Source organism: Anser brachyrhynchus (assembly GCF_964034855.1).
Source record: "Anser brachyrhynchus genome assembly, chromosome: 5".
NCBI lineage: Eukaryota > Metazoa > Chordata > Aves > Anseriformes > Anatidae > Anser > Anser brachyrhynchus.
Genome location: NC_137699.1, coordinates 36449845 through 36473553, shown reverse-complemented (window position 1 = coordinate 36473553; position 23709 = coordinate 36449845). Strand labels below are relative to the sequence as shown.

At 42.2% G+C, this 23709-nt stretch overlaps 3 protein-coding genes across 3 annotated transcripts in view; 2 read left to right on the top strand and 1 right to left on the bottom strand.

The window, feature by feature from the left end:
- The window catches only part of LOC308196333 (L-lactate dehydrogenase A chain), a 93184-nt gene extending 75172 nt beyond the window's left edge, over nt 1–18012 (bottom strand). Inside the window, exon 1 of the mRNA XM_080595215.1 lies at nt 18009–18012. The gene's annotated coding sequence lies outside the window, so the exon portion shown is untranslated. The remainder of the gene's footprint in view (nt 1–18008) is intronic.
- Nucleotides 1809–3941, top strand: LOC308196337 (serum amyloid A protein). Its single transcript, XM_080595222.1, has 4 exons — nt 1809–1958; nt 2315–2444; nt 3150–3288; nt 3736–3941. Exons 2-4 carry the CDS (start codon nt 2342–2344, stop codon nt 3875–3877), a joined length of 384 nt encoding a protein of 127 aa, XP_080451348.1. The 5' UTR covers nt 1809–1958; nt 2315–2341; the 3' UTR covers nt 3878–3941.
- Nucleotides 4055–14097, top strand: SAAL1 (serum amyloid A like 1). The gene is made up of 12 exons (XM_080595202.1): nt 4055–4221; nt 4355–4468; nt 5740–5823; nt 7162–7241; nt 7612–7671; nt 7925–8040; nt 9119–9302; nt 9585–9667; nt 9808–9996; nt 11031–11227; nt 11752–11844; nt 12437–14097. The coding sequence occupies exons 1-12, from the start codon at nt 4108–4110 to the stop codon at nt 12527–12529; spliced, it is 1407 nt and encodes a 468-aa protein (XP_080451328.1). The 5' UTR covers nt 4055–4107; the 3' UTR covers nt 12530–14097.
- Nucleotides 18013–23709: the final 5697 nt, after the last annotated feature.

Here is a 23709-nt window from a genome sequence, read left to right as displayed (position 1 = left end):
CTTGCTCACTCCAGAGCCTTCTGCAGAAGAAATGTGTTAGTTGTTATTAAAAGGGAAGCAAGCACCAAGCACTTTTTGAGCTGTTCCCTAAGCAAGTTTGTTTGTGGGCAAACAAACTATGAACCATGCCAATAGGGCTTGACAGTTGATATGGCAGTCTTAAAAAATCTAGCAGAGATGTGGCTGTATGGATTTGAACTTCCCCTTTGGCAGAACATTTACTACTGCATTAAAACATCTCCTTCCTTTAGCCTCCTTGAGCCCCACTGAGCTGTTGTTGCAGCAGGATGGCTGAAAGTCCCTTGAGAGGAATCTGTGGGAGCAAGCAACGGAAAGACAAACCATCTTGGCCTTCGTCATGGTGGCATGAGTATGTGCTATCTTAAAGCATTACCAGCAAGGATGTACATATTCACAGTTTGCTCTTAACTCCATTGTGAAGCAACACTTCCATCAGCTCTGGGATCCATCTTGTCAGCCTAGCAGTTCCAGCAGCAGTTCTGGTAATGCAGCTGACTATTCCTTGTAGTTCCACACTGTTGGCTAGCTAAGCTCCTCCATGCTGCTCTCTTGCTCCCCGTCCTTAAAAAGACAGGGGAAGAAAATATGAAAAACAGCTCATGGACTGAGATAAGGATAGGGAGGTCACTCACCAGTTACTGTCATAGGTAAAACAGACTCGGTGTAAGGGAGATTAATATAACTTATTGCCTGTTGACAACAGACTAGAGCAGCGAGAACTTAAAAGCAAACTAAAAGCACCTTCCCCTCATCCACCCTCTCCTATCTCCTCCCCCTTGAGTGGTGCAGAGGAACAGGGAAGGGGGGCTGCCATCAGTCCCTAATGCTTTTTCTCTGCTGCTCCTTCATGGTCACTCTCTGCCCCTGCTCCACGTGGGGTCCCTCCCACAGGATGCCGTCCTTCCTGCACTGATCCTGCGAGGGCTGCCCACAGACAGCAGCTCTTCAAGAACTGCTCCCACACGGCTCCGTACCACGGGGTCCATCCCCCAGGAGCAAACTGCTCCAGCACGGGTCCCTCACGGGCAGCAGCTCCTCCCAGACCCCCTGCTCCTGCGTGGGCTCCTCTCCATGGGCTGCAGCTCTGGCCCGGGGCCTGCTCCTGCGGGGACTCTCCATGGGCCGCATTCTCCTCCAGGCCACATCTACCTGTTCCACCATGGGTCTTTCTGCAGGCTGCAGGGGAACTTCTGCTCCAGTGCCTGAAGCACTTTCCTGTCCTTCTTCACTGACCTTGGTGCCTGCAGGGCTGTTTCTATGTTTTCTCACGCATCTCTCCCATCTGCTGTTGTGCAGCAGTTTTGTTTCCACGCCCTTTCTTAAATGCTGTCTCAGAGGCCCAACCAGCGTCGCTCACTGGCTCAGCTCTGGCCAGTGGCAGATCCCTTTTGGAGCTGACTAGAGCTGGCTCTGGTCTGACCTGGGGCAGCTGCAGGGCTCTGCTCACAGAGGCCACCCCCCAGCCCCCCTGCTACCAAATCCTTGCCACACAAGCCCAATACACTTGTGCACAGAACAGGACCCAATCTTGTGCTCCAAGGTAAATGCAGGTGATCAGGCAGCTTCCCCTCCAAGCTCTGTCCTGCACAAGTCCCAAAAAAAGCGTGACAGTTAAGTCAACCATAACACTTCAAACACACAGAACACTTCAGTCTTTGAGGCAGTTTCTCAATCTGCTTGGTGTGAGGAGCAAATAGTTCCATGGACAGCAAAGAAGCACCGTATACTCTAAAAAGTTGTGTAACAGGGTCCATGAACTTTAGTCAGGACAAGGGCAGGCTTATTGAAATTCTGTGTTGAAACGAGTGGTGCTGGGGAATTCCCTCCCCTGGGTATTCTGCCCAATTTCCTCTTTTGAGGGCCTGAACCGCTTATAAATACCCTCTCTGAGAGCGCAGGAGACAAGCTTCATCTCCTGGCTTTGCCTTTCTGGAGTGGTGAGTGATACTCTGAATTTACAATACGCATGCAATGTGTTTTTTTTCTGGTATTTGGGAAAAGAACTAATGTCTTAATGTGTGGGACTTCTCTGTACTCATGAAAGGAGCTGCAGGAAATGCTGAAATGCAAGTGTCTGCTGTCCATCTGTCTTTGTTGAAGCGTCCTGTGTTGAGCACAGAAGGCATCAGTCCTTGTGGGGCAAGAAGAGGGCTCGTGGGTTGGCTGCTAGCACTGGGGTGGCTGCATAACTGCTCCTGCAGCTGCCTGGGCACGGTTATGAGTGCGATGAATGCTGTGTCAGAAATCTCTGTAAAAGGTGCTCTAGAACTGCTAATCTCTAATTTTCTCACAGCTCCGTGTCACACTTGGACAGGGAACCATGAGGCTCTGTATCTGCTTCGTGTTGCTCTCCGTTATTGTGTGTGCAAGTGCTGACAACCCATTCACACGTGGCGGAAGATTTGTCTTGGATGCAGCTGGAGGTAAGCTGCTCTGCTGCCACAGGTCTTTCCCTCAGGACCCCTCCCCGAGCACGGGTTATGTGCAGTCAGCGGGTGCAGCCCTCCAAGCAGGGAGGTCTGCAGCTCAGATTAAGGACCCCTGCTGGTTGCTGCTGGGAAAGGGCCCTGGTCAGCCCCCGCAGGCACTTTCTGTTGGCAACTCCCGTGCAAAGGCCAATGTGCAGGAGCACCTCTGCATTTCTTTTACTCGGGCCTTTCCAAGCACAGCACAAACGATGTGACAGGCCAGAGCTCAGGCTTGGGCGCACCTCTGCAACCAAACAAGGCACAAGGACTGCAGGAATAGTCACTTGCTCATGGAGAGCTTTTTGCAAACCCTCTGCTGGTAAAGCCCCAAAGCGCAGCCGGTGCTTTCTCTGGTGCACAGCGTGGAACTGAAGGACCACTGCCTGCTTGCTGTGAGACAGAGCTTCACCTGCCCCTGCAGTGTCCCAGCTGAGCCATGCAATACTTCCATGGCTCCATGAGGGTCTCCCCAAGGAGCCCCCTTTCTTCTGCTTTGCCAACCTCCCCTAGCTTAGCAAAAGAGTTTTCTCAAGGGAGCCTTGGGGACACATGGAGCTTTCTGGCCCAGCAGCAGCCTGTGAGCTTCTGGCTGAAGTGGTACTTGGCTGTTGCAGGGATGAGATTTTAAAGTTATCGCCTCTGTCTCTCTGCTTTCTTCAGGAGCATGGGATATGCTCAGAGCATACCGGGACATGCGCGAGGCAAACTATGTTGGTGCTGACAAATATTTCCATGCTCGTGGCAATTACGATGCTGCCCGAAGAGGACCTGGTGGTGCTTGGGCAGCCAGAGTGATCAGGTAAGGGAGCTTCTCTGGTTGTTAACAGCGAGTTCCTAGGGATCTGAGCATCCCAGTCAGAGTGAAGTCCTTCTTGACACACACAGCTTTTGGCCCAGAAGGACTGGGGAGGGGAAGCAGTTTGTGCCTGAGTGAGCTGTCTCCACATGGAAAGGTGCCTCCCTTTGCACATTGCAGGGAGCCTTTCTTCTCTTCCCGAGCAGGCAGATTTATTGTCTCTGCATTTTTGGTGGAAAAGCACTATTTTTCCTTGCTGGCTCACTTCCTGACATAAGTTACAGGTTCCATCGCGGTGCTCAGATAAGGACTTAGCATGTGCGTGCACCTGACGCTGAGCAGTCCTGTGGAAAAGCTAGTGTTAGGCGAGTGAGGAAACGAAAGCGAAGCGATGCCTGTGTGGGGGGCTACATGCTGGCTGGTTCACGGGGCTCCTTTTGTTCCCACTAGTGATGCCCGGGAAAACTGGCAAAGCGGCGTGAGCGGCAGAGGCGCAGAAGACACCCGTGCCGACCAAGAGGCGAACGTGTGGGGCCGAAACGGCGGGGACCCCAACCGCTACAGACCCCCGGGCCTTCCCAGCAAATACTAACGCGCGGTGTGCCCCTTCCCCCTCCCTCACGCACCCGCAATAAAGAAACCGCCTTATTTCCTCGGCCCTGCTTGGTTTATACTCAAGTGCCTTTTTATGAAGGGTGGGGGGCCGGGGGGGGCCCTTGGGGGCCGGGGCGCGGGGAGCTCCGGGCCGCCGGGGGGCGCTGCGCGGCGGGGCCGGCCCGGGCGCCCTCTGGCCGCCGCCTCGCTGCTCCCGGGGAGGCCGCCATGGACCGCAACCCCTCGCCGCCCTCCAGCGAGGCGGAGGAGGAAGGCGACGCGGTGGGCAGCACGGTGTACAGCAAGCACTGGCTCTTCAGTATCCTCACCCGCCTCATCGAGGTGCGCCGCGGGGCGGGCGGGAGGCCGGGGCGCTGCTGGCGGTGGTGTTTCCGCGGCCGAAGCGACGGGGCGCTGGTAGGGGTGTGTGGTGGCCTTTCCTCACCTACCGTCCCCCTCCCCCGGTTTCTCTCAGGTCATTAGCCCCGAGAAGACCGAGCCCAGCGTGAACCCTGAGGAAATCCAGACGGAGCTGGACGAAGAGATGGAGAACGATATTTGTAAAGTGTGGGACATGTCGATGGACGAGGTAGGGGCACCGCGACGAGTGACTGCTGCCGTGTTTCTGATGCTGCGTGTCTTCAGTCTAAATCCTGTCCCCAAAAGGCTGGGGAAGGGCATATAATTAAATGTGCTGGACCAGCTTTTTGATGTAGGTGGTACTGCTGCTTCTCTGGTTTGGCTGACAGCGTTCTGTGAGTCCTTAAACAGGGCAGGTGTGGTGAACTGGTCTGAAGCAGGCTCATCGCACGTTTCGAGACCAAGCAAGTGCTCTGTGTGCACTCCTTAAGCCCGGTACTAGATGAAAAGCAGGCCTTCTCTTATGTCCCAGCTGCAGGGCCCTGTGCTGCTGTCTGAGGATACAGAGCAGGGCTATGTGGGAGTGTAAGGGAAACCATTTGGTCTGCCTGAGCCACCCTCTGGGTGTGCTATGGGTTGCACAGTCCTTAGGGTCAGCTGGCGGCAATGGGGCCATATTCACACCTGCTGGTTTTCTGTATTACCTGCAGGTGTCAAACTGAAGCCTGGAGTGAATAGACTCAGCAGCAACTCAGCTGCAACTGAAGTGAACTCAGCTTGTATTTAGCAATTTGATTACTGATGCTGTCTCTAAAATGGCATGTTTTTATCTAGCCATGTTAATGCTAGTAAACGTTTGTTCTGATCAATAAACAATCTTTTAAAGTTTAGCTCACAATGGCAATTTAACATATCTTTTTGGTATTTGTCTTAACATTCCCAAATTCTGGAACAAATTCTCAAGTAAGACAAAGATTTATTTGTAGTTCTCTGTTTAAGTGTTTCAAGTAAACATGGAAGATGTGTACTTCATTCCCAAACAGAGAACTAATCCAGTGATTTAATGAGGTGAAATGAGGAGCAGATTTCCTCTTTTGTATGCTCTGATCAAGTGCTAATGGTAGTCCTTTCCCCCCCCTTTTTTTTTTTAATATATGATATCACTGCTTGACAAAACAGTATTTACTGAATTCTGCATGGAATTAGCATGCCTGACCCTTTGTTGAGATAGAGGAAAGAAAAACTAAATATGACTGGCTTGTTGTAAAGCCTATCACTGGCATCTTTAATCACTGTAGGGGCTTGCTGATCTTCTCTCAGTGAAAAGCAGGAATGGTGGTATAGCACATTATTAGTACTAATTGTTGGTAAATACTTGATCTCTTGTAGTGAGTTTGACATCTCTGATTCAGTCCTTGATCTATGTGAAAGGGTTTGATTTGTATTTGGAAATTGTAAAATTGGAAAGTCCGTTTACTTTTTCATTCACTTTCTCCACAGGATGTCGCTTTATTTCTTCAGGAGTTCAATGCCCCTGACATATTCATGGGAGTTTTTGCCAAATCCAAGTGTCCTCGCCTGACTGTAAGTATGGGCTGTCAAAAAGCTGTCCCATAATAATAGCAACAGTAAATAGCTCTGTACCTGCTTTCCTAAATATCTCCTTCCTCCAGTTGCATTTTTGAATAAGTTAGTGGAACAAAGAGAAAACATTAATTTAAAAAATGGTTTTTTGCTCAGCATTTTTAATATGGTCCAATCAGTAGGTATTTTAGTGATGCTGAAGGTGTTCTGTGTCATTATTGATGAAGGATTAAATGTATGAAACTTAGTTATAAGGCTAGTTATAAGAATAAGTAAGGACTGGCCTGTTTTTTTCCTAATAGCTTGTTCTGTAATTACTATACAGAAATGGTCACGAATTTGTTTTTGTCAGACCTACAAAAGTAACCTTAGCTGTTAGGAATCATTGGAAACCAGTCCTTAATGAACTTTTTTTTCTTCCCCCTTTGTTTCAATGTCATTGCTTTGCGGCCTGAATTACGTAATGCACTAGCATTTAGAAATTAAACCAGGGTTTTCAGCCTTACTCAGTGTTCTTACAACATGTGAAGTTGCCAGAACCTTTATGTCAGGAGATGAGTAGAGGCACACAGGCCTTTGAAAGCTCAGTGTTTTGTACTTTGAAAGTGTGACCAAAATTGGGAAGTCAGTTCAAATGGGCTGTCACTAGATATTGTTTGAAATAGCAGCTGCTAGAGTGCCTGGTATAATTTGGCAGAGGTAAGAGAATGTTAATAAATACGATAACTTCAATTGGTTAGGGTTGATTTCCAAGTTGTTGAAACTGAGTGACTCCTAGAATATTCTGCATTAGCATCAGGCACCTGCAGGTGTTCTAGAGCTCCCTTTGTAGAAGTGTGCATCCTTCTAGTGACTGTCCGACTGTCTGGGCTTGAGTACTTTAATGGGATGCACTGCTTTTTTTTTTTTTTTTTTTTTAGGAAGCTCATATTAAGATGTGTTTTTTCTTTAGGAGTAAGCGAGTATCTGTAAAGAGGGTGATATCATAGGGTGATATTTTTGTTTTTAGGTCCTTATTGCTTTTATAATAATGACGCCAGATTAAGTTCTAAACAGTATATATAGACAATGCAAGCAGAGTTTCATTTTGAAATATACTTGCTTTTACAGAACATCTTAACTATGCTAAATATCAGAATAGTACTTCTCCTGAGTATCCTTTAGGCTAGTCTAACAGCATACCTTAGAAATATTGCCTAGAAATTGGTAGGACATACGAACTTGGAAGTCAAACTGGAAAGCATCTTTGAACCTTTCTTATTTTTGTCTTATGGTTGTGGAAAGAAACTTGTGAACTGTGTTGCAGTTAGTTCGTTATACCTTGTTTGGACTTTTCAGGAAATCTGCGTGGGAATATTGGGAAATATGGCCTGTTTCCAAGACATATGCATGTCCATTAGTAAAGATGAGAATCTCGGGTAGGTGTAAATATATGTTTTATATGTGCTTTTCTGGACTCCCACAGTCATGGAATATACATTGTGAAAGGAGCTAAGTTTGCTTGCAGTGCCTTTGTTCACATCTTTTTGTCAAATCCTTACTGGTTGAGAAGTATTCAATGAGGAGAAATAGGATACAGAATATCGGGGTTCTTTTGTAGTCCCTAGTCAAGCTTCCGAATCTTAAATTTCTACGTTTGGCAGTCTTGAAATGCTGGTAGTACATATACAGTCTGAAAAAAAATGGTTTTAATTTTAGAACATGACTGCAGCTATGAAATTAACCTTTTCCTATATTTTTGAAAAAGATACTTTTTACTAATTCTTACCTTAAATTTTCTATTTAAAGCCAAGTGTTATTGCAACGTTTGTGTGATTCAGACTCTCCAACTCTTCTGGAAACAAGCAGGTAGGACATCTCAGAAATTAATGAATCATTAATTTAGTTAAGCTATGTTCTGAGGCCATGGGGGAAAAATTGACGAGTGGTCTCATTATTTCGATGTTTTCCTATCCTATCCTTTTGTCATTTCCACTTTCGTTCTGCTGTGGGCTAGATTCCTGTTTTCTGTCACACCATTCTCATTATTTTGGTTTTACACTTGTAATGCTAAGATCAATGAATTGGTTTCTAATTTGTTAAATGGGCAATTCCTGCCTAGGTTGTTGTTAACTTGCCTCTCCCAGCCTGAGGTGGCCAACATTTGGGTTGAGAGAATCCGAGACAGCCCTTCAGTGTATGACTGTGTTTGCTTTATCATGTCAAGCTCTACAAACGGTGAGTTGCCAAAATGAGCTGAGAATAAGTGGTTTGCAGAAAAAATAAGAAGTGAATTATGCCATTTTAAAGACAAATATTTTCAGTTGGGAGTAAAGAATTTCTTTAAAATAAAGTTAAACTCATTATTACTCAATAAGGACACCGAAATAAACTTGTCCAGCCTTTGCAGGGTTTGTAAATATATCTAAACCCAACATGCGAAGTGCACGTAGAGGAATAAGAAAGCTTTGTGGGGGAATTAAAACCAAGTCAAATAGAAGAAATTATTTGCACAGTAAAGGAAAGGACATGATCCTCATTAAGGAATATGGATATGTCATTTTTGATCTTTGAAACAAGACCTAATTTAGATCATTATTATTATTTTAATCAGATATGTATTTTCCATTTTTAAAATTGCCATACTTGCGGAATGTGAATTGGAGGAATGATTCAGTTTCTCTGAGTGGCAGCAGAATACTGCACAGGCTTTGGGTATGCAGTCAATGGTAAAAAAAAAAAGTCTCTCCTTTTTTGTCATAGCACTAATTTTGGAAAAAAAAAATCAAGCACCCAATCATGGAAACATTTTGAGTAGCATTTATTTCTGATGTCTACTCAATTGTAATAGTAGTTGTCATTTGTCTACAAATCATAATACTTTAGCTTTTGGAACATGAAAAATACCAGCTTATTTTTTTTAACTGATGTAATGCTCGTTCCAACTGAAATCACAGATCTACTTAAGTAAAATGCAGGTTAGCAGAAAGCTGCATTAGGGACAAATCTTGGCATGTTTTATTTTGGAAGCAGAAGTTATGACTTTTCAGGAACTTGAAGTCTCTTTGAAGAAAAAAGTTCCTTTTTTATAATTAATTAGGTAGAATGTGTCGGTGGACTTGTCAGCAGTCCCTGTTCATCAAGCTCTCCACCACATTTGTGCCCCAAAAAAGTAATAGGCACAGGAACCCTTAGTAGATCATGAATGAAACTAGTATATGTCAACACTGAATTTACTCTGATACTTGTATATGTTAGCATTTTGTGAACTAATTTTTGCTCTTTTCTTGAATTTGGTACATTCTTTTGTGTGCAGTTGAATTGCTGGTAAAAGTGGGTGAAGTGGTGGACAAACTATTTGATCTAGATGAAGAGCTAATGTTAAACTGGATTAAAAGTGGCACGTGTCAGTCTGTGGGACCGTCTGTAGATGATTCCCCTGAAGAACTTCCAGATTTTAAGATTGTGCCTTGTATACTTGAAGCAGCCAAACAAGTCCGGTAAGTGAGATTTCTTTATGGTGTCGTGGCTGGGGAGACTTCTTGTAACCTTGTTAAGGCCTGTCTCAGAAACTCTTGATTTTTAGCAGGAGCTACATGGTTTGCCAGATCACTACAACACGTGCTTGCACCTACCATTTGAAAGGAGCTAACTAGCTTGTCAGCAAAGAGCATGGCAGACTGCTGATGGTCTGTTGTGCATCTAAAACGTGTAGAGAATGATGAGAGAATTCAGTAATTTTACCTTTAACTTGGCTTTGTTTCTTGTTTTGTTCCGTGTAGCTCAGATAATCCGGAAGGACTTGATGTTTATATGCATATCTTGCAGCTCCTAACCACAGTGGATGAGGGCATTCAGGCTATTGGTAAGACACTTGCATTGCTACATGTGATGGGAGTAAGAATGGCAGTAACTTCTAGATGATCAGGTATTTTTAATGGGGAGAAAAACAGTTCATGTACCCAGATTAAATTTGGTGGGTTTTCTTTTTTTTTCTTTCTCAAGTGCAGGCTCCTGATGGAGGAAAAGAAACTTGGAGTTTGCTTTATGACCTAGTTTGCCATGAACTCTGTCAGCCAGATGATCCACCGATCATTGTGCAGGAGCAAAAGACTGTATTGGCCTCTATTTTGTCAGTGCTATCTGCTATGTTTGCTTCACAGACAGAACAAGAATACATCAAGATGAGAAAAAGTAAGCCATACTTTTTTCCGTTCTCCTTTTTTTAAAAATATATTTTTATAATTGATATGGGGTGAAAGATGGTTAGTTTATTAGTATTTAGTATTAGTATTTTCAAATAGAGGTTAATTCAGAACACAGAATTCAGATATATGTTTCAATACAGTATAAGGCACCTTACTGGTGACTCAAAAAATCATAGCTAGCTCAAAGTTCTGGTACTGGATACTTCTGAAGAGTTATGGTAATGGAATCTGCAGATTCTGTTCAGTCTTGTCCACTGGCTAAATGCATGAAAACTGCAAAATCTGTCTTTGCTAAAATATGAGGTCTTGCTAGTCTTTTTTTCTTTTCTAGAGGGGAAGATTCTTTTCTTAAATCCATCTTTATCACTTTTACTTTTCAATCCATTTAGAAGTCTTTAGAATTACAAGTTTACCTTGGGAATGTGAGTCACCTGCGGCAGGAGCTTTTTTTTTGTTTGTTTATCAAATAGGATTATCTGCATGCACCTTTAACATGCTAGCTTCTCTTTTCCTTTTTAAAGGTGCTAAGTCTGACTGCCAGCAAGGTCTGGCTGCCTTTAGATTAGGTTCTAGCTTAGTATAGCAGAGAGATAGAAGTGGTGAGGGAATGCTGCAGAGAGCCCTGATCCTTACTTTCCCTGCCATTTCTGTAGCTGGGCCTGCACAAAGAATCTGCCCTCCCAGAAGGTAAGAAGTGGGTTTGTTTCCTTTTTGCTCGCAGGACTCTAGAAAGAATTGTGCTTGCTCTAGGTTATCACTAGAAATGCTTTCCTTCTATTCCTTACCAGCAGCGTGTAATTTTAATAGGTACAGGTTAGATTGCAGTAAAGCAGTACTTGGTTTTTATGTTGTTCCACGTTTTTTTAAGTCTTTGATTAAAAACAAAGACACTGTCAGAATATGCATTCTTGTAGCTTTTCTATAAAATCTTCCCATCTGTTCCAAAATTCTAGTTCCTTGGTAGGATTGGGGGAAAAAAAATCAGTGTTAAACATTCACTTTCTTGTTACTGTATATCAGATATGCCTCTGATTGGGAGCTTGATTCGTATCTTACAATACATGGAGGGCTGTGGGAAGAGATCTGTTGATAACTCAAAGGAATCTGAACAAGAAGAGACTGGAAAAGGTGACCTAAATGAGGAAGATTTCCACTTGAAAATTTTGAAGGATATTTGTTGTGAATTGCTTTCCAATATGTTTCAAGAACTGACCAAGGTAAGAATAAACAAAGTTCTAAGAGGGATTTCAGCAGGATGGGTAAGAAAAAAAAAAGTTATTAATTGGACGTTTTTCTGAGCAACTGAAATTGCATGCCGGAAATTCATTAAGGAATTGATCAGAAGGTCAGTAGCAATGTGTGTCAGATGTCAGGGACACAGGTTTTCAAAGGTATGTACCGTCAGGGCCAAGATTCTGTATATCAAATTCTCCAGGTGTATGTTGTCAATTCCTTTTGAATAGAAGTTAATTTAGGAAAGACCATCAACCCCTATATAAATTGATCTTCTCAGCTGGACTTTTTTTTTATGGGAGAATTCAGCAGAAGAGACTTTTGAGGTGTCAGTTTTCACACCTTTTTTTATTAATGTCTGGCATTGTCTTAGAACTGTACGTTCTACTTGCTTGTGGTTTCACCTGTTATGAGAACGAAGTGCTATAGCCACTGTGTGCGCAACTGTGAGTTTTTCTTTGACAACTGCTCGTGACATGCTAGTTGTATTTCTCTCTTTATTTTCCAGGAAAATACATTAGAAGGACTAAACCAGGGACATTTAAATGAACAGACGTGTTCGTGTGCATTCCAGAACCTCTTGCCACTCTATTTTGCATCAGTGAGTATATGACAAAGTATATAACATGGCTAAAAAATACTACTCTTGCAAGGCCTTTTGTAGCCAGGTGTAAAACAGCATTAGGACAGAATTGCTCGGGCACCTGTAATGTACCACTTTAGACAGTCTTGCCCCCCCCCCCCCCCCCCTTCTGGCTTGCTTCAGCCAGAGCTTTGCCTCCATCATCAACTGATAAAAGGTCTAACTGTGCTGAAATGAATGAATGAGTATCTCCAATTTTATGTCAGCTGAGAAGTTGTCCTGTATGTTTTTACAGAATAATTATAATATTTTGCATAGGAAGCTTTTCTTTATGTATTTTTACATGATAAAATAAGAGCTTGGGGAAGGCAATGTTTCAAATCTTAGACCAACTGAAACTGTGGAGTTGAGGAGGAAGCTATCTACCATGGAGCATTTTTCATTATTCTTTACGATGGCTACTGCTGGCTGCTGTGGCTGGGAAGATGGATTAGAGAGACCCTTAAACTGACTATAAGAATTCTGTGTTCCATGCAAGTTAGTGTTTTTTTATTAGTTTGTTTGTTTTTATTCTGTGTGTGTGTGTGTTTGTTTGCGATTTTAATTCCAGGTGGAGAGTTTCCTTGAAGTTCTGCGTGAGGCTGATCAGACACTTGCTGAAAATCTAGAAAAACGTTTCCCAAGCCTGAAGGTCCACACCTAAGAGTGTACATGAAATACTTTCCTTTTTTGGAATGAAGATTTTTGACTGTTCATTACAGTGTTTCAGAAATCAGTTTTTCAGTAAATGTGAAAGAATGAGTTAGCCTCCGAACCAACAGGTGGCTTTTAAGAAATGTTCCAGTTAGCCCTGATTAAACTAGGGATAATATGGTCTGCATGGGGAAGGAAACTGTTGTAAATTCAGTTCTGCACCTTCCATCCTGTTTGCTCTGGTGAGGAGACTGTTGATTTCTAGTTGCTCTTCTGCAGAGTAGTGTTGTTTGAATAACTCCTGATCCTGTGCTTTTCAACTTATGTTGAAACAGCAGAATGAATGAAATGCACAGAGTTGTTCTTAATGTGATGATGGCATTATCCAACTTGCTGCTGGCAGGAGGAAAATTGATCATGAAAATCTTAGATATCCTTTGGCTAAGCACCTTCATGCACCTGATGAAAACAGAGTTAAATTACACAGAGGAGAGGGGTTTTCTTTTTTTTTTTTCCTTTTGGATCACATCAGTACCTTGAGCAGGTATTTTAACAGATGTTTCATCCTGCTGTACCTCTAAAATCTTTACCTGTCTTTGATTGAAGCCTTTTTTGCCCTGCAGCTCTGAGTTATGACATTTAGGCCCAGCGCATTTCAAAGGATTTGAGAATGTGGTTACCAAAGGTCTGTGCTGCAGCTTCCAGCCCTGGCAGCCAGCTACCCAAAGTTAAGAGTTATAGGATGGGCTTGGATTTAATCCTTGGCATACTTGCAAACTTTTTGCTTTTTTAAAGCAGTCGGTACTTCAGTTTAGGAAGACAACATGTATCAGACAGTTCTTTCCTCATTCACATGTTTTGTGAGTCATCTGTGAATGGCATTAGAAATGCCATGCGAGCCTTACTCTTCAGGGGAGTTAAGGTGTTAGGTCACTTGCAGTCAGTGAATTCAGTGTACAGTCTTCTAAAATGCCACTTCTAATCACCTTACATTTTAACTACACTACATTGTTATAGCCCTGCATGCAGTGCAGCTAATGTACTTTCCTGTGTGTGTGAGCAGCACATCGGCTCCAGCTGTTGCTATAAATCGGAGTGCAAAACAATTGCTCTTCATCAGCTTTGGGATTTAAAGGAAGAGTGGAAAACAGAGCATAGGGAATAACTTAATACCATTATGCACATGTTCCCTTGTTCCCCATGTTTTTTATAGGCTTAAATATTGTGCTGGGCCCTGTTTTGTTTGCCCTGAGTTACCTGTACATGTGGTAAAGTACAGTATCTGTATGTGTATATAGCCTTTTCATCCAAACTTCTAGTTTTCAAAAAAGTACAATTTAATCTTTTCCTTGTGCTGCCAGAAACTTCTTAGTTGTTGGCAGGGGACTTAGAATTTAAAAAGTCTGATGTGTGTCACCAAAAAGAATTGCAGTGGTTTCTATCAATTTTTGTATGCTGTGTTTACTGGAGAAAACTGGTAACTGTGAATAGGATGACAGCATTTTTCCTACTACTTTGACATTTTTGGATATTTTCTTACACCTACAGATTTGTAATAAAGTTTCTTTAAAAAAAAAACCAACAACACTGTATGCTTTTATTCATTCCAAGTGTCAATTAAATTTGTTTTCTGAGCTACTGGAAATGTCTGTTGCTCTCTTGAACATGTCATTTTTAAAAGGAAAATTGAGCCTCTTCATACTGTCCTTGTGCTGTAAAATATATTGTCCTTTATTCGATACTCATTTTAACTATTTCTTGTTTCCTGTGCTTGGCCACTGTTGTGGTCTGGAAGTAAAAGTCTCTCTCATCCAGTTGCTAGCTTTTCTGGACTCCATTTGTCCCCAGATGTGTTGTACGTGTCTTTACAGTAGCCCACTACAGCTGAGAATTCGTTCTGGTTTGCGTTTCTTGAGGTTTGGTGGTTTCCAATAGTGATTTAATGTTCCAAGAAGGTGAGACATCATCTGTGTTGTTTATCTGTATTTGGTTCCTTCTGACTTACCATACACAAGTGCCAAGTGTTGGCTGACTGTTAAATGTGGTCTTGCTAATTACAATGAGTGGGTGAGACGTGCCATTTCCCCAATATTACTGCTTGAGTTGGATGCTACCTAATGCCTGTCACATAGTAGTCGAACAAGTGGATGATTTCAATGCATGGCAAGCCAACTGGGTCCCATCCTCCACTCTTCTGCAGTAGAAGAAGCTGTAGAAACTTTCATCGGCCTTGCTTTGGCAGAATGATAACTCAAGTATGCTGGGAATGTTTGTCCTCGATAAGCATGGGGAATTCTGTCTCCATTCCACTACTTGCCCCACCAAACATCTGTAACCTGTGCTGCACGGGTGAGGCAGAGCAAGAGGTTGGTGCCAAATCATATATATGCAAGGGAAATGTGCAATGTTTTTGGCATTCAGATGCAGAAGAAACCACTCAGGGGTGTCTGATGTGTCTGGCAATGGTGCCCATGTATTACATCAGCCTGCCAGCAGAGATCTCCCTGAGCTTGTGCTTCATGAACATAATATGCCTGTTTAAACTATAAAGGTGTTTTTTTTTTTTTTCTTCCTCCTCTGTTCCATCTCTAGCCATGCTTTGACGCTGGCTGGCAATCCAGATCTCTCTGGGTTAGTTGGTTCAGAATGGATCTATCTGTAAAATCAGGCAAGCAGTTTTCCTGCAGACCAAAGACCTGATTTACTTCCATAGCATCCCTCCGTAGTGGAAAGCACTTTTCTCTGCCTCGTGCAGAGCTCCAAATGAGAAGTGGGTATGCAAAGTGCTGGACTAAAGTAACATGAGCCTGGTCCTGCTTAGACTGAGGTGAATATGAATGGTGGTACGAGAACACCTAGAAAGGAGAGGTAGAAATCAGGCTGCAAGGGCTTATTTTAAATTAGGCTTGCTAGGTCTGCATAATAATTTCATTCAAAGACAGGATTATAACCTTATTTTGACTCCTGTTTTGTGTGCATCTTGCATCTTCATAATACATAATAACTGTTTTCTGATGGGATAAAGCAACATAAAACCAAAGCAATTTGGTATGTGTGTTAAAAACCAGTACTAGAATGTTTCATCTGCTCCCTTGATGGTGTAAGGAGCTTGTTGCTGCTGTTCATGTCCTTGTGCTTTGCCCAATATATATTTTTTTAATTTTAGTTTTATATTTTTAAGACCTGCCGCTTCTGGTAGACTAAACCATGAACTTCTTTTTATATTATTCTGTATTCGGTCACTCTGTTTTCTTCTTTTTCTGTCATTACATGTTTAGTTCAAGTATTCTTATAACTGCTATGGTGATTCCCTTTTCTATAAGATTGTGCGTTGCTGATACTGATTTATTATAACTACCTTGGTTGTAACTAAGCCAAGCACACACACGTGCACACAAAATTTAAAATCTGTTTCTAAAAGTCAACCATCTTCATAGTTTATGATAGTGACATGAAAAGGTATGGTACCTTACAGCGTTCTTGTTTTTTGTTTGATTGTATTGAAAATCTGGGCTCTTGGATTATTTTGGATTACTAACCACAGATTATTTTGGCTGTTTACTGAGTTAGAGTTGTGAAGGCGGCAGCACCTCCGTGATATTTTCATTCAAAAATTTATTTCTGTTTCTAGAGCAGAATCACTTGGTCACAGCAAATCCTTTACTTTCAAAAAAAATAAAAATCAATTTTTCCTTTTTAATGCTTGCTGTTTACTTATTTTCTGTTCTAGATGATGGTGAAATTCACATGCTCTGCTGAATTCAATGATAAAGGAAGAATCTATTACACCTGAGGCAAGGACTAGTCTGCTGCAATACACAATTTCTCAAAAATCCTTAATGTGAAGGTAAAAAAAAGCAGTGAGCAGCTGTGTGTTCGCTCCTCAGTCATGGCCGTGTGCATCAGTCATACTGTTAGTGTGCCCATCAGTTGTAGCTGACAAGCCGTGTGCTAAGCAAACCTGACATGATAAGGTTGGTAAAATAAATCAGGTTATTTCCGATGGCTATGAACAGAGGTTTTGCAGTGGGAAATACGGTTCCTGTTCCTCCTTGTTTCCCTGATTCAGTGACTCACCTCTATATTCTGTTCCAAACAAAATTGCTTTATAAGGCAGAGAGCTAACATCTGATTGGCATGAGGAAAGTTTGCTTCCGAATTGTTGTTGTGAAGAAAATGAACAAACCTATGGAAAACCCTCTGGGGTTCTTTGTGCTTGCTTGCTTTCCAGATCTTTGGGAGTTAGCTGTCTGGCCTCATGATGAGCAGCAGCAAAGTCTCAGAGCTGAATTTTATACAAAGATTAATGCAGACAAGTTTGCTTGAAAAGGTAACAGTGGTGGGATGTGAGGAGGAGTAAAGCAGTAATACTAGAGAAAGGAAAAAAAGAGATGAAGGGATACTGGAGAAGGAAATAAAACAGAAAAATTATGACAGAGGGGGGAAAATACTGACTAATTGTGATGTTGAAGGAGAAAAGTATTAAATATCAGTAATAATGATAGGATTCTAGATTTGTCCAGGTGGAATATCTAATGTGTGGTCACCTATCAAAAAGGTGTCATGTTGATTATATTTTCTGTTTTCAAAGCTGAATCTTCTTTGTAGTTTTCCCTGCTTGCACGGCAACGAGACAAGTTTAAGGTGAAGTCCCCACAGCAGGTGGGCAGGCTGATGTTGCTTCATTTCATCTGGTTTTGCTGGCTGGCTGAGGCACCAAGGTGCAGAGCTGCTCACAGTGGAAGGGAGGTGGTTTCAGGTGTTGTGTGCCCTTGCATCGCACACACCTTGTACCTGCCAGAGGTGAGCTCCAAAAGTAGAGCTGTGCAGGAGTGATGCTTGTGTTGCACTTGGCTCTGAGCAGAGCACAGCAGACTGCAGCAAACTCCTGGTTTTGATAATTTGTTGGGTATCAGGGGGCAGGTACCTATTTTTACTTGAGGAGATCAAAACCCTGCTCAGTCTTCAACGCCAGGCGCTATGAGTACAAATCTTCAATTTTGTATTTGAATTCAGCAATTTTATAGGAAAATGTGTTTACCCCAAATTAAAAACTCTGTATGACCAATATATTCTACAGGAATTAAAATCCAAGCCTGAATGTCCATGGTACTTTGTTCATGCACGTGGCGTAGACGTGGTGACAGTCTGTAGGTTTGTGCCTGTAATTACCATCGTCCTGTGTTGTTGGCACACCCACATTTTTTTGTCCCTTTATCCACTTTCTAAGGAAATCTTAGAAAAGCAAATGCACCTTGATATCATTCTGTGTTGCAATGGTGGCTGTTATTTATCCTGTGCTTTAGGTTACGCAAACTTCATTTTAATTTTGCAGTGAGCTTGTATCAATATTATTTCTGTTGTCGCGCACATCGTTTTGGGTGACAACCCTGTTTAAAGAAGTTGTAACTTTAACAAGCCATCTGTTAACCTTTCAGAGAAAGGAAGTGCTTTTGTCAGTTACTCTAATGAAATCACAAAAATAATTTCCTGGTCTCCAGTTGTAGCTCAGTCATCCTATCTTCTGTCAATAGGAGGATATTGAAACATACAGGAGAATACATGCACACTTTAATCCCACCTTGTGATATAGCCACAGTGCTGTATTTTAGTGCGGCAAATTGTAATTAGCTAGTGATGTCAATGGCTTTTATTTTCCATTACACATTCTCCGTATTGCACAAACTCTCTTATTCAACAGGAAAGAGTTTCCTCATCCATCGGGTAGGAAGGCTGTGCACAAGAACCGTGGGAAGATCTCTTGAGTTCCTGCCAGCCTTATTAGTAAAGATTTTGATTTCATGAGTTAAGAGGGTAGAAAGGAAGGAAACTCATGTCAGCTTAGGTGGGAATAAATAAAACTGCAAAATAACTCCGTTTCCTCCTTTGGGATGAGGCCACTAGAATGGCTGGATGGAAGGAGGAGAAACAGTGGACAGAAACATTTGGAGTAATGGGAAAGGGAAAAATGAATGATGAATACATGGGAAATTGCCTATTGAGCTATGAAGTCGTGTTAAGTCTGAGGAAAGTCTTTGAAGCACCAAAATGTGTTGGCACTGAGCAATGAGAGCTGTTTGTGTGGAGAAAATCCCAAGCCCAAATGAAGGGAAAACATGTCTGGAGCCAACCCTTGTGATGGGGGTGCAGGAGTGAAAAGAGGCTTTCCCGTGTGTTTTACTGGGAGGGATGATGGAGTCAGGCTGCTTCCAGATACATCCCTCTGAGCTTTGCTGGGCTTTAGCTAGACCTAAGCATGTGCCAGTTGCTCTCTTGTAGTTACGACCACTCCTCTGGTCCAGGTGTGGGTTTTCTGTAAAATAAAATGGTCATGGTTAATGAAACTCAGGTAAGAGTGAAAATGTTGATGTTCTCACCCAAGGCAAGAGACTGAACAATTGTGTTGGAAAATAACTGCAAGGCTACACCACAGTTGTCAGTTTATGCATTGGAAAAGCACTTAATACTGCACACACTGCCTGTGGCAGACTTCTTTTTTTTCCTTCTGGTCCATGGTGTAATGTTTGAGAGTGCTTTTTGGAAGGAGCTGCTGAATGCAACATGGCGTGATGTGGGTGCCCTTGCAGGGAAGGGAACTGCTTTCATGATCTAACTAACCAGTTGTTCTGCTGATTCCTGAGTTGACTCAGACTTAAAAGAAGTAAATGTAATTACATTAAACAAAGCTTTTTCCTTCCCACACGTGCTCTGGTCCGTTTACCGCTTCTGAGAGACAACAACAAGCTTATGAATAACAAGTGAAATCTATTTTTATTTATTTTTTTGACCTGTGGCAAGAGACTGACAGGAGAAACATTATGCACAGGTGCAGCATGTTTATGGGATCAGAGGAAGAGGTTACAAGAGTGTTTGAAATGTGTTTTTTGAATGTGTTCTTTGAATGTAAATCTCTATGTTAAGTTGTCAAAAGGATAAAACTGTCAAGATTTTAGTGTTGCCAGTTGCAGCTCAAGATCATTTTGACAAAATGTGGCATTGTTTGATCTGAAGCCTTGACAAAACAGAGGAAAAAGATAAAAGGGTTTGAATTCAGTTCTTGGCTACTCCAAAGGCTTCTTCTGTTTAACTGCCATAAGGTGGGTAACCTCTGTGTCTTGTGACATGGGTTCAGCAGCCCATTGGGATTCAGTGTTTTCCTGCCAGCCCGGAATGACAGCCTGTTCAGTTGTACTGCTCAGCTATCTGCCTGTCTGTTTTTGAGAGCATAATCACACATTTAAAGTCATTTCTGTGTCTGGCCGCAAATGGAGAGTGCCACGTAAAAACACAGCCTTGCCCAAATGTGGGCCTTCTAGAAATTCATTCTAGACTGTGCCTTCTTTTTTGTCTGTATTAATGGGGTAAGAGAAAATAGGTGGGGTGAAAAAGCTCAATTAAGTCAAATACCAAAGCTATCTAATGCCTTTTGTCCTCTGGAGCAACTCTCCCATCAAGTTGAAAGTAAAGATGGTTACACACAATTTGTTCTTGACTAAAAAGTAGATTTAAGAAAAAGCAAATGCTTTCCCAGGGAACTTGCCAGATATTAAAAACTAGTTTGACTCATCTAAAACAAACTTTTTTCTCCCATCTTTCCACTCTGAAAATTAGTACTCTTTTTGCCCATCCCTAGCTCTTTTCTATTTAATTCATAAAGATAATGTGAATAGGAGAGAGATTTAGTGTTTGTCAGTTCACTAAATATACTACTTGAATTTCACCAAGCTCTGCTTGCACAAACACATCTTTGTTAAACTTTCTTTAGCCTGTTCTGGTCTACACTGGCATCCTCTTGTCAATGCTCACAGTTACGTGCCTGCTCACAGTTTACCACCCTAATCTTTTTTCCATTATTCTGGTTGCTATTTAGCTAATGCTTTTATCCTTGAATATTCTTATCATGTTGTATTTCTCTGAAGCAAAATTTTGCGCCAAGTGTTACCAAAAGCAAGACTCTCTAATCAGACAGATGAAGCTCATTAGTGGTATATTTTCAAAGAGCCTTTTTTTGATGCAAACTAATTAATTTTGACCCATTGCAAAATTGTCCTAACTGTAATGGGAGCTAAAATCTAATAAGATAAAAGAAACTGAGATGGAAAAAACAGCCGTCACGAGAACACAGCACGATGAACAGCTTCTGCTAAATCTTGGAAATGATGATCTGTGTTACAGCTCTGAGGCTGAATGTTTTACAATTGCCAGTGTGTTTGAAGTCCCTACGGTGAATTGATGGTTTTACGTTGCTGGTTTTCATCCTTAATGCAGAACGTAACTGTGATTTAATTTACTTTGTTCATGCTGACCAGTGGTCAGTGTTAGTGTTACGACAGAAGCTGCCCTCCATGGTTTGTTCTGCTGTGTGAACAGGAGCATTGCAGAGGATGGGGAGGGGGTCTGAAGTGCCTAGGCTGAGAACAATCCTTCAAGTTCATTTCGCTTTGAAACATGAATGGACCATTAAAAACAAAAAATTGCAAGGAAAGAAAAATCTGGCCACATTCTCAGTTTCAGAAAGGCTGGTTGTTGTTTTCAGCAAGGAGGTGAAGAGAATACAAAAACCTGGTTTAACAATGTCTTCTGATTGGTTGGACCTTGGAGTCAGTTCTTGACTTTCCTTGGCTTTCCTGTGTTTAAGATGTGTGAAAAATATTGATTACAGTCTTCCTGCTTCTTATTTTCAACAAATTTAATGTCAGGTAAACATCCTAGATGAATTTGAACACGGTAGATGATACTGGAGCACGCTCATGGTAAGGCTGTGCTGTTAGAAGTGCCTGAAGAGCTCTCTTTCTATTTTCTGAGTGGATCAAAGCCGCCTGAATCGCTTTCTGAGCTGTGCTTATTCATATCATTAGCAAGTACAAAGCTTTCTCCTTTGTTAGCTTTTTCCACCTCACTTTGAATGCAAAATATGTCACTGTTATACTAATTGGGCCAACAGGCTGAGGTTAATAAACACTCAGGTGCTTCTCTTATCGGCAGCCTTATTTATGCATTTGACTATTTTGCTTTGTGTTTGCCTGTGATGTGAAAGAATTGGATAACTCTGGAGGTTTTTAAGTAGAAATGATAAGGTAGTAGAAATAGTGCTAATGGGGTGGTTCTTCAGTGACCAGAGTGCCTTTTGACTACACTTGTTAAGAGATGGAGAAGTATCAGGACCTGGTCAGAAGTAATCCCTGGCTTTGGTTCCCACCTCACTCTGCAAGCTGCTAGTAGCTCTTGTCAGTGCTGGTGAAGTTTCCTATGGCTCGGAGATGCTTTGTTCTCCCCTTTTTAGGTGCTTTGTCCTTCGTATCCAGGCAAAGTGTTTTCAACCCTGTACTCTGAGCTCTCTGCAGAGCCCTCAGCATCAAGAGGCTGTACAGCCTCCCCTTCCCTGCTAGGGGTTCGTCTGCTGGGGCTCATGGGCAGCCTTGGTGCAGTTCGGCCGTGTAACCTCAGCTCAGACAGCTATGAAAACTGCCGTGAACCTCCCCTTCTCCCTTGCCTGAGCTACGTGGCAGGTTGTAGATCTGCAGATCAGTTTGTCAGGTTTTCCACTTGGCTTTCCCCAGCCCCGGTGGATGGCTGTGGCTGGACTGAGGAGTAAATACTGGTTGCCCCAGTTACAAGGGGATTTTTTGCTGACCTCTACAGGACCAGAGCTCTCTTGCTCCCTGCAGGTTTAAGTTGAGGTCACTTGGCCAACATGGAGCAGATTAAAAAAAGAAATACACCAACAATAACAAAAAGTAGCTCTTTCAGTATTTTGTTTTCCAATCTGACATCGGTTTTGTTTGTTGAATGTAGCTGATAGCAAATTAGTGATATCATTCACTGGTGGAAAAAAGTCAGAACATGCTTTCTTGCCTGCATTTTTGCAAGCTTTTGATGAAAGGCTAGTTAAGGTTTTGTTAGGAAACTACGCCCTGTTTGCTCCAAGCAGCATGTAACTTCTATCACTTGTGATTTTATTTAGCTTTTATCAAAAGAGAAAATATTAACTGCCTCAGTTGAAAGGGCTAATATTATTTCTTTAAACAGTCCAAAGCAAATATATAAACAGTGAATGGTATGTTGGCTAGATGTGCTTCAGTAGATTTACACAGCATCTCCGGCTTTTCTAAATAAGCATGCTTACAGGCTGTTGGTGTTACAGCTGGCTGCATCACTCTGAGTGGTAATTCATTTAATTGGTTCTTGCACTTTTCATTGGAAAAAGATATTTGTAAATGTTTTCAATACTTGCATAATTTAAAGGTTTCTGGATGTAATCCACCTTCTTCTTTTGTTGCTTTTTAACTGCTTATGAATCAACTGCTTCATTATTCAACAACAATTTGGTAAGGAGAGTTAACTGATGGCTGAACCCTGCCTAGTAGCTGAGTTATTGCACCAACGTGTCAGATGCTTCTCAGCACTCGCTCAAAGTACAGTACATGATGCTGTTGTAGCCTCACGCTGATGAAAGGTTGGATGAGTGTATGTTGGAAGAATGGTGGTTCACAGAAGAAGGGGCCAAATAGAAGAATTTCCCTGTTGAAAGCCGGGGCTTTTGGATCTGTACGTCTTCAGAAAATTTGAAAAGCTCTTGCATTTGCAGCTGTTTAACTCCCTGTTAGGTAAATGAACTAAAACGACATAATTGTGGGTTATCTCCTCTAAGAGAGGGAAGTCAAAGGATGGGAGAGTGAAGATTAGAAAGTGAATGGAAGCGAGTGATGCTGCTTAGGTGTTACAATCAGCACCTTATAAATATTAAAAACAAATGGGAGAAAATGAGTCAGATTTTCAGACAAGCAGGTTTTAGGCATCAGGGCATCCATAAAAGGCAGACAGAATATGAGGAAAATCTGTAAAAGCTGCTCTGAAAAAGAACCTGACCAGCAGTCATCTTCAGGATATGACCTAGGATGATATCTTCAGGATATGACCTGTCATAACTCTGTCCATTTGGTATTAGTTCTGGCAAAAGTAAGACACTTTAAATCATTTCAAACCATGTTCATCTTCACTCTACCTTGCAACTTCCACAGTGCTTGTCTAAATCCACGTGATTCTCAGACATAACTTGTCTGCAGCAGTTAATTAACAGAAAGGCAGAGGGCTGTAGTTAGCATTTGCAGTAGTCTGTTCTGGAGAGGTAATTATGATTAGGGCAGACTTAGTATTAAATCGTATTAAACCTGGTTTGTTCAGGGATGT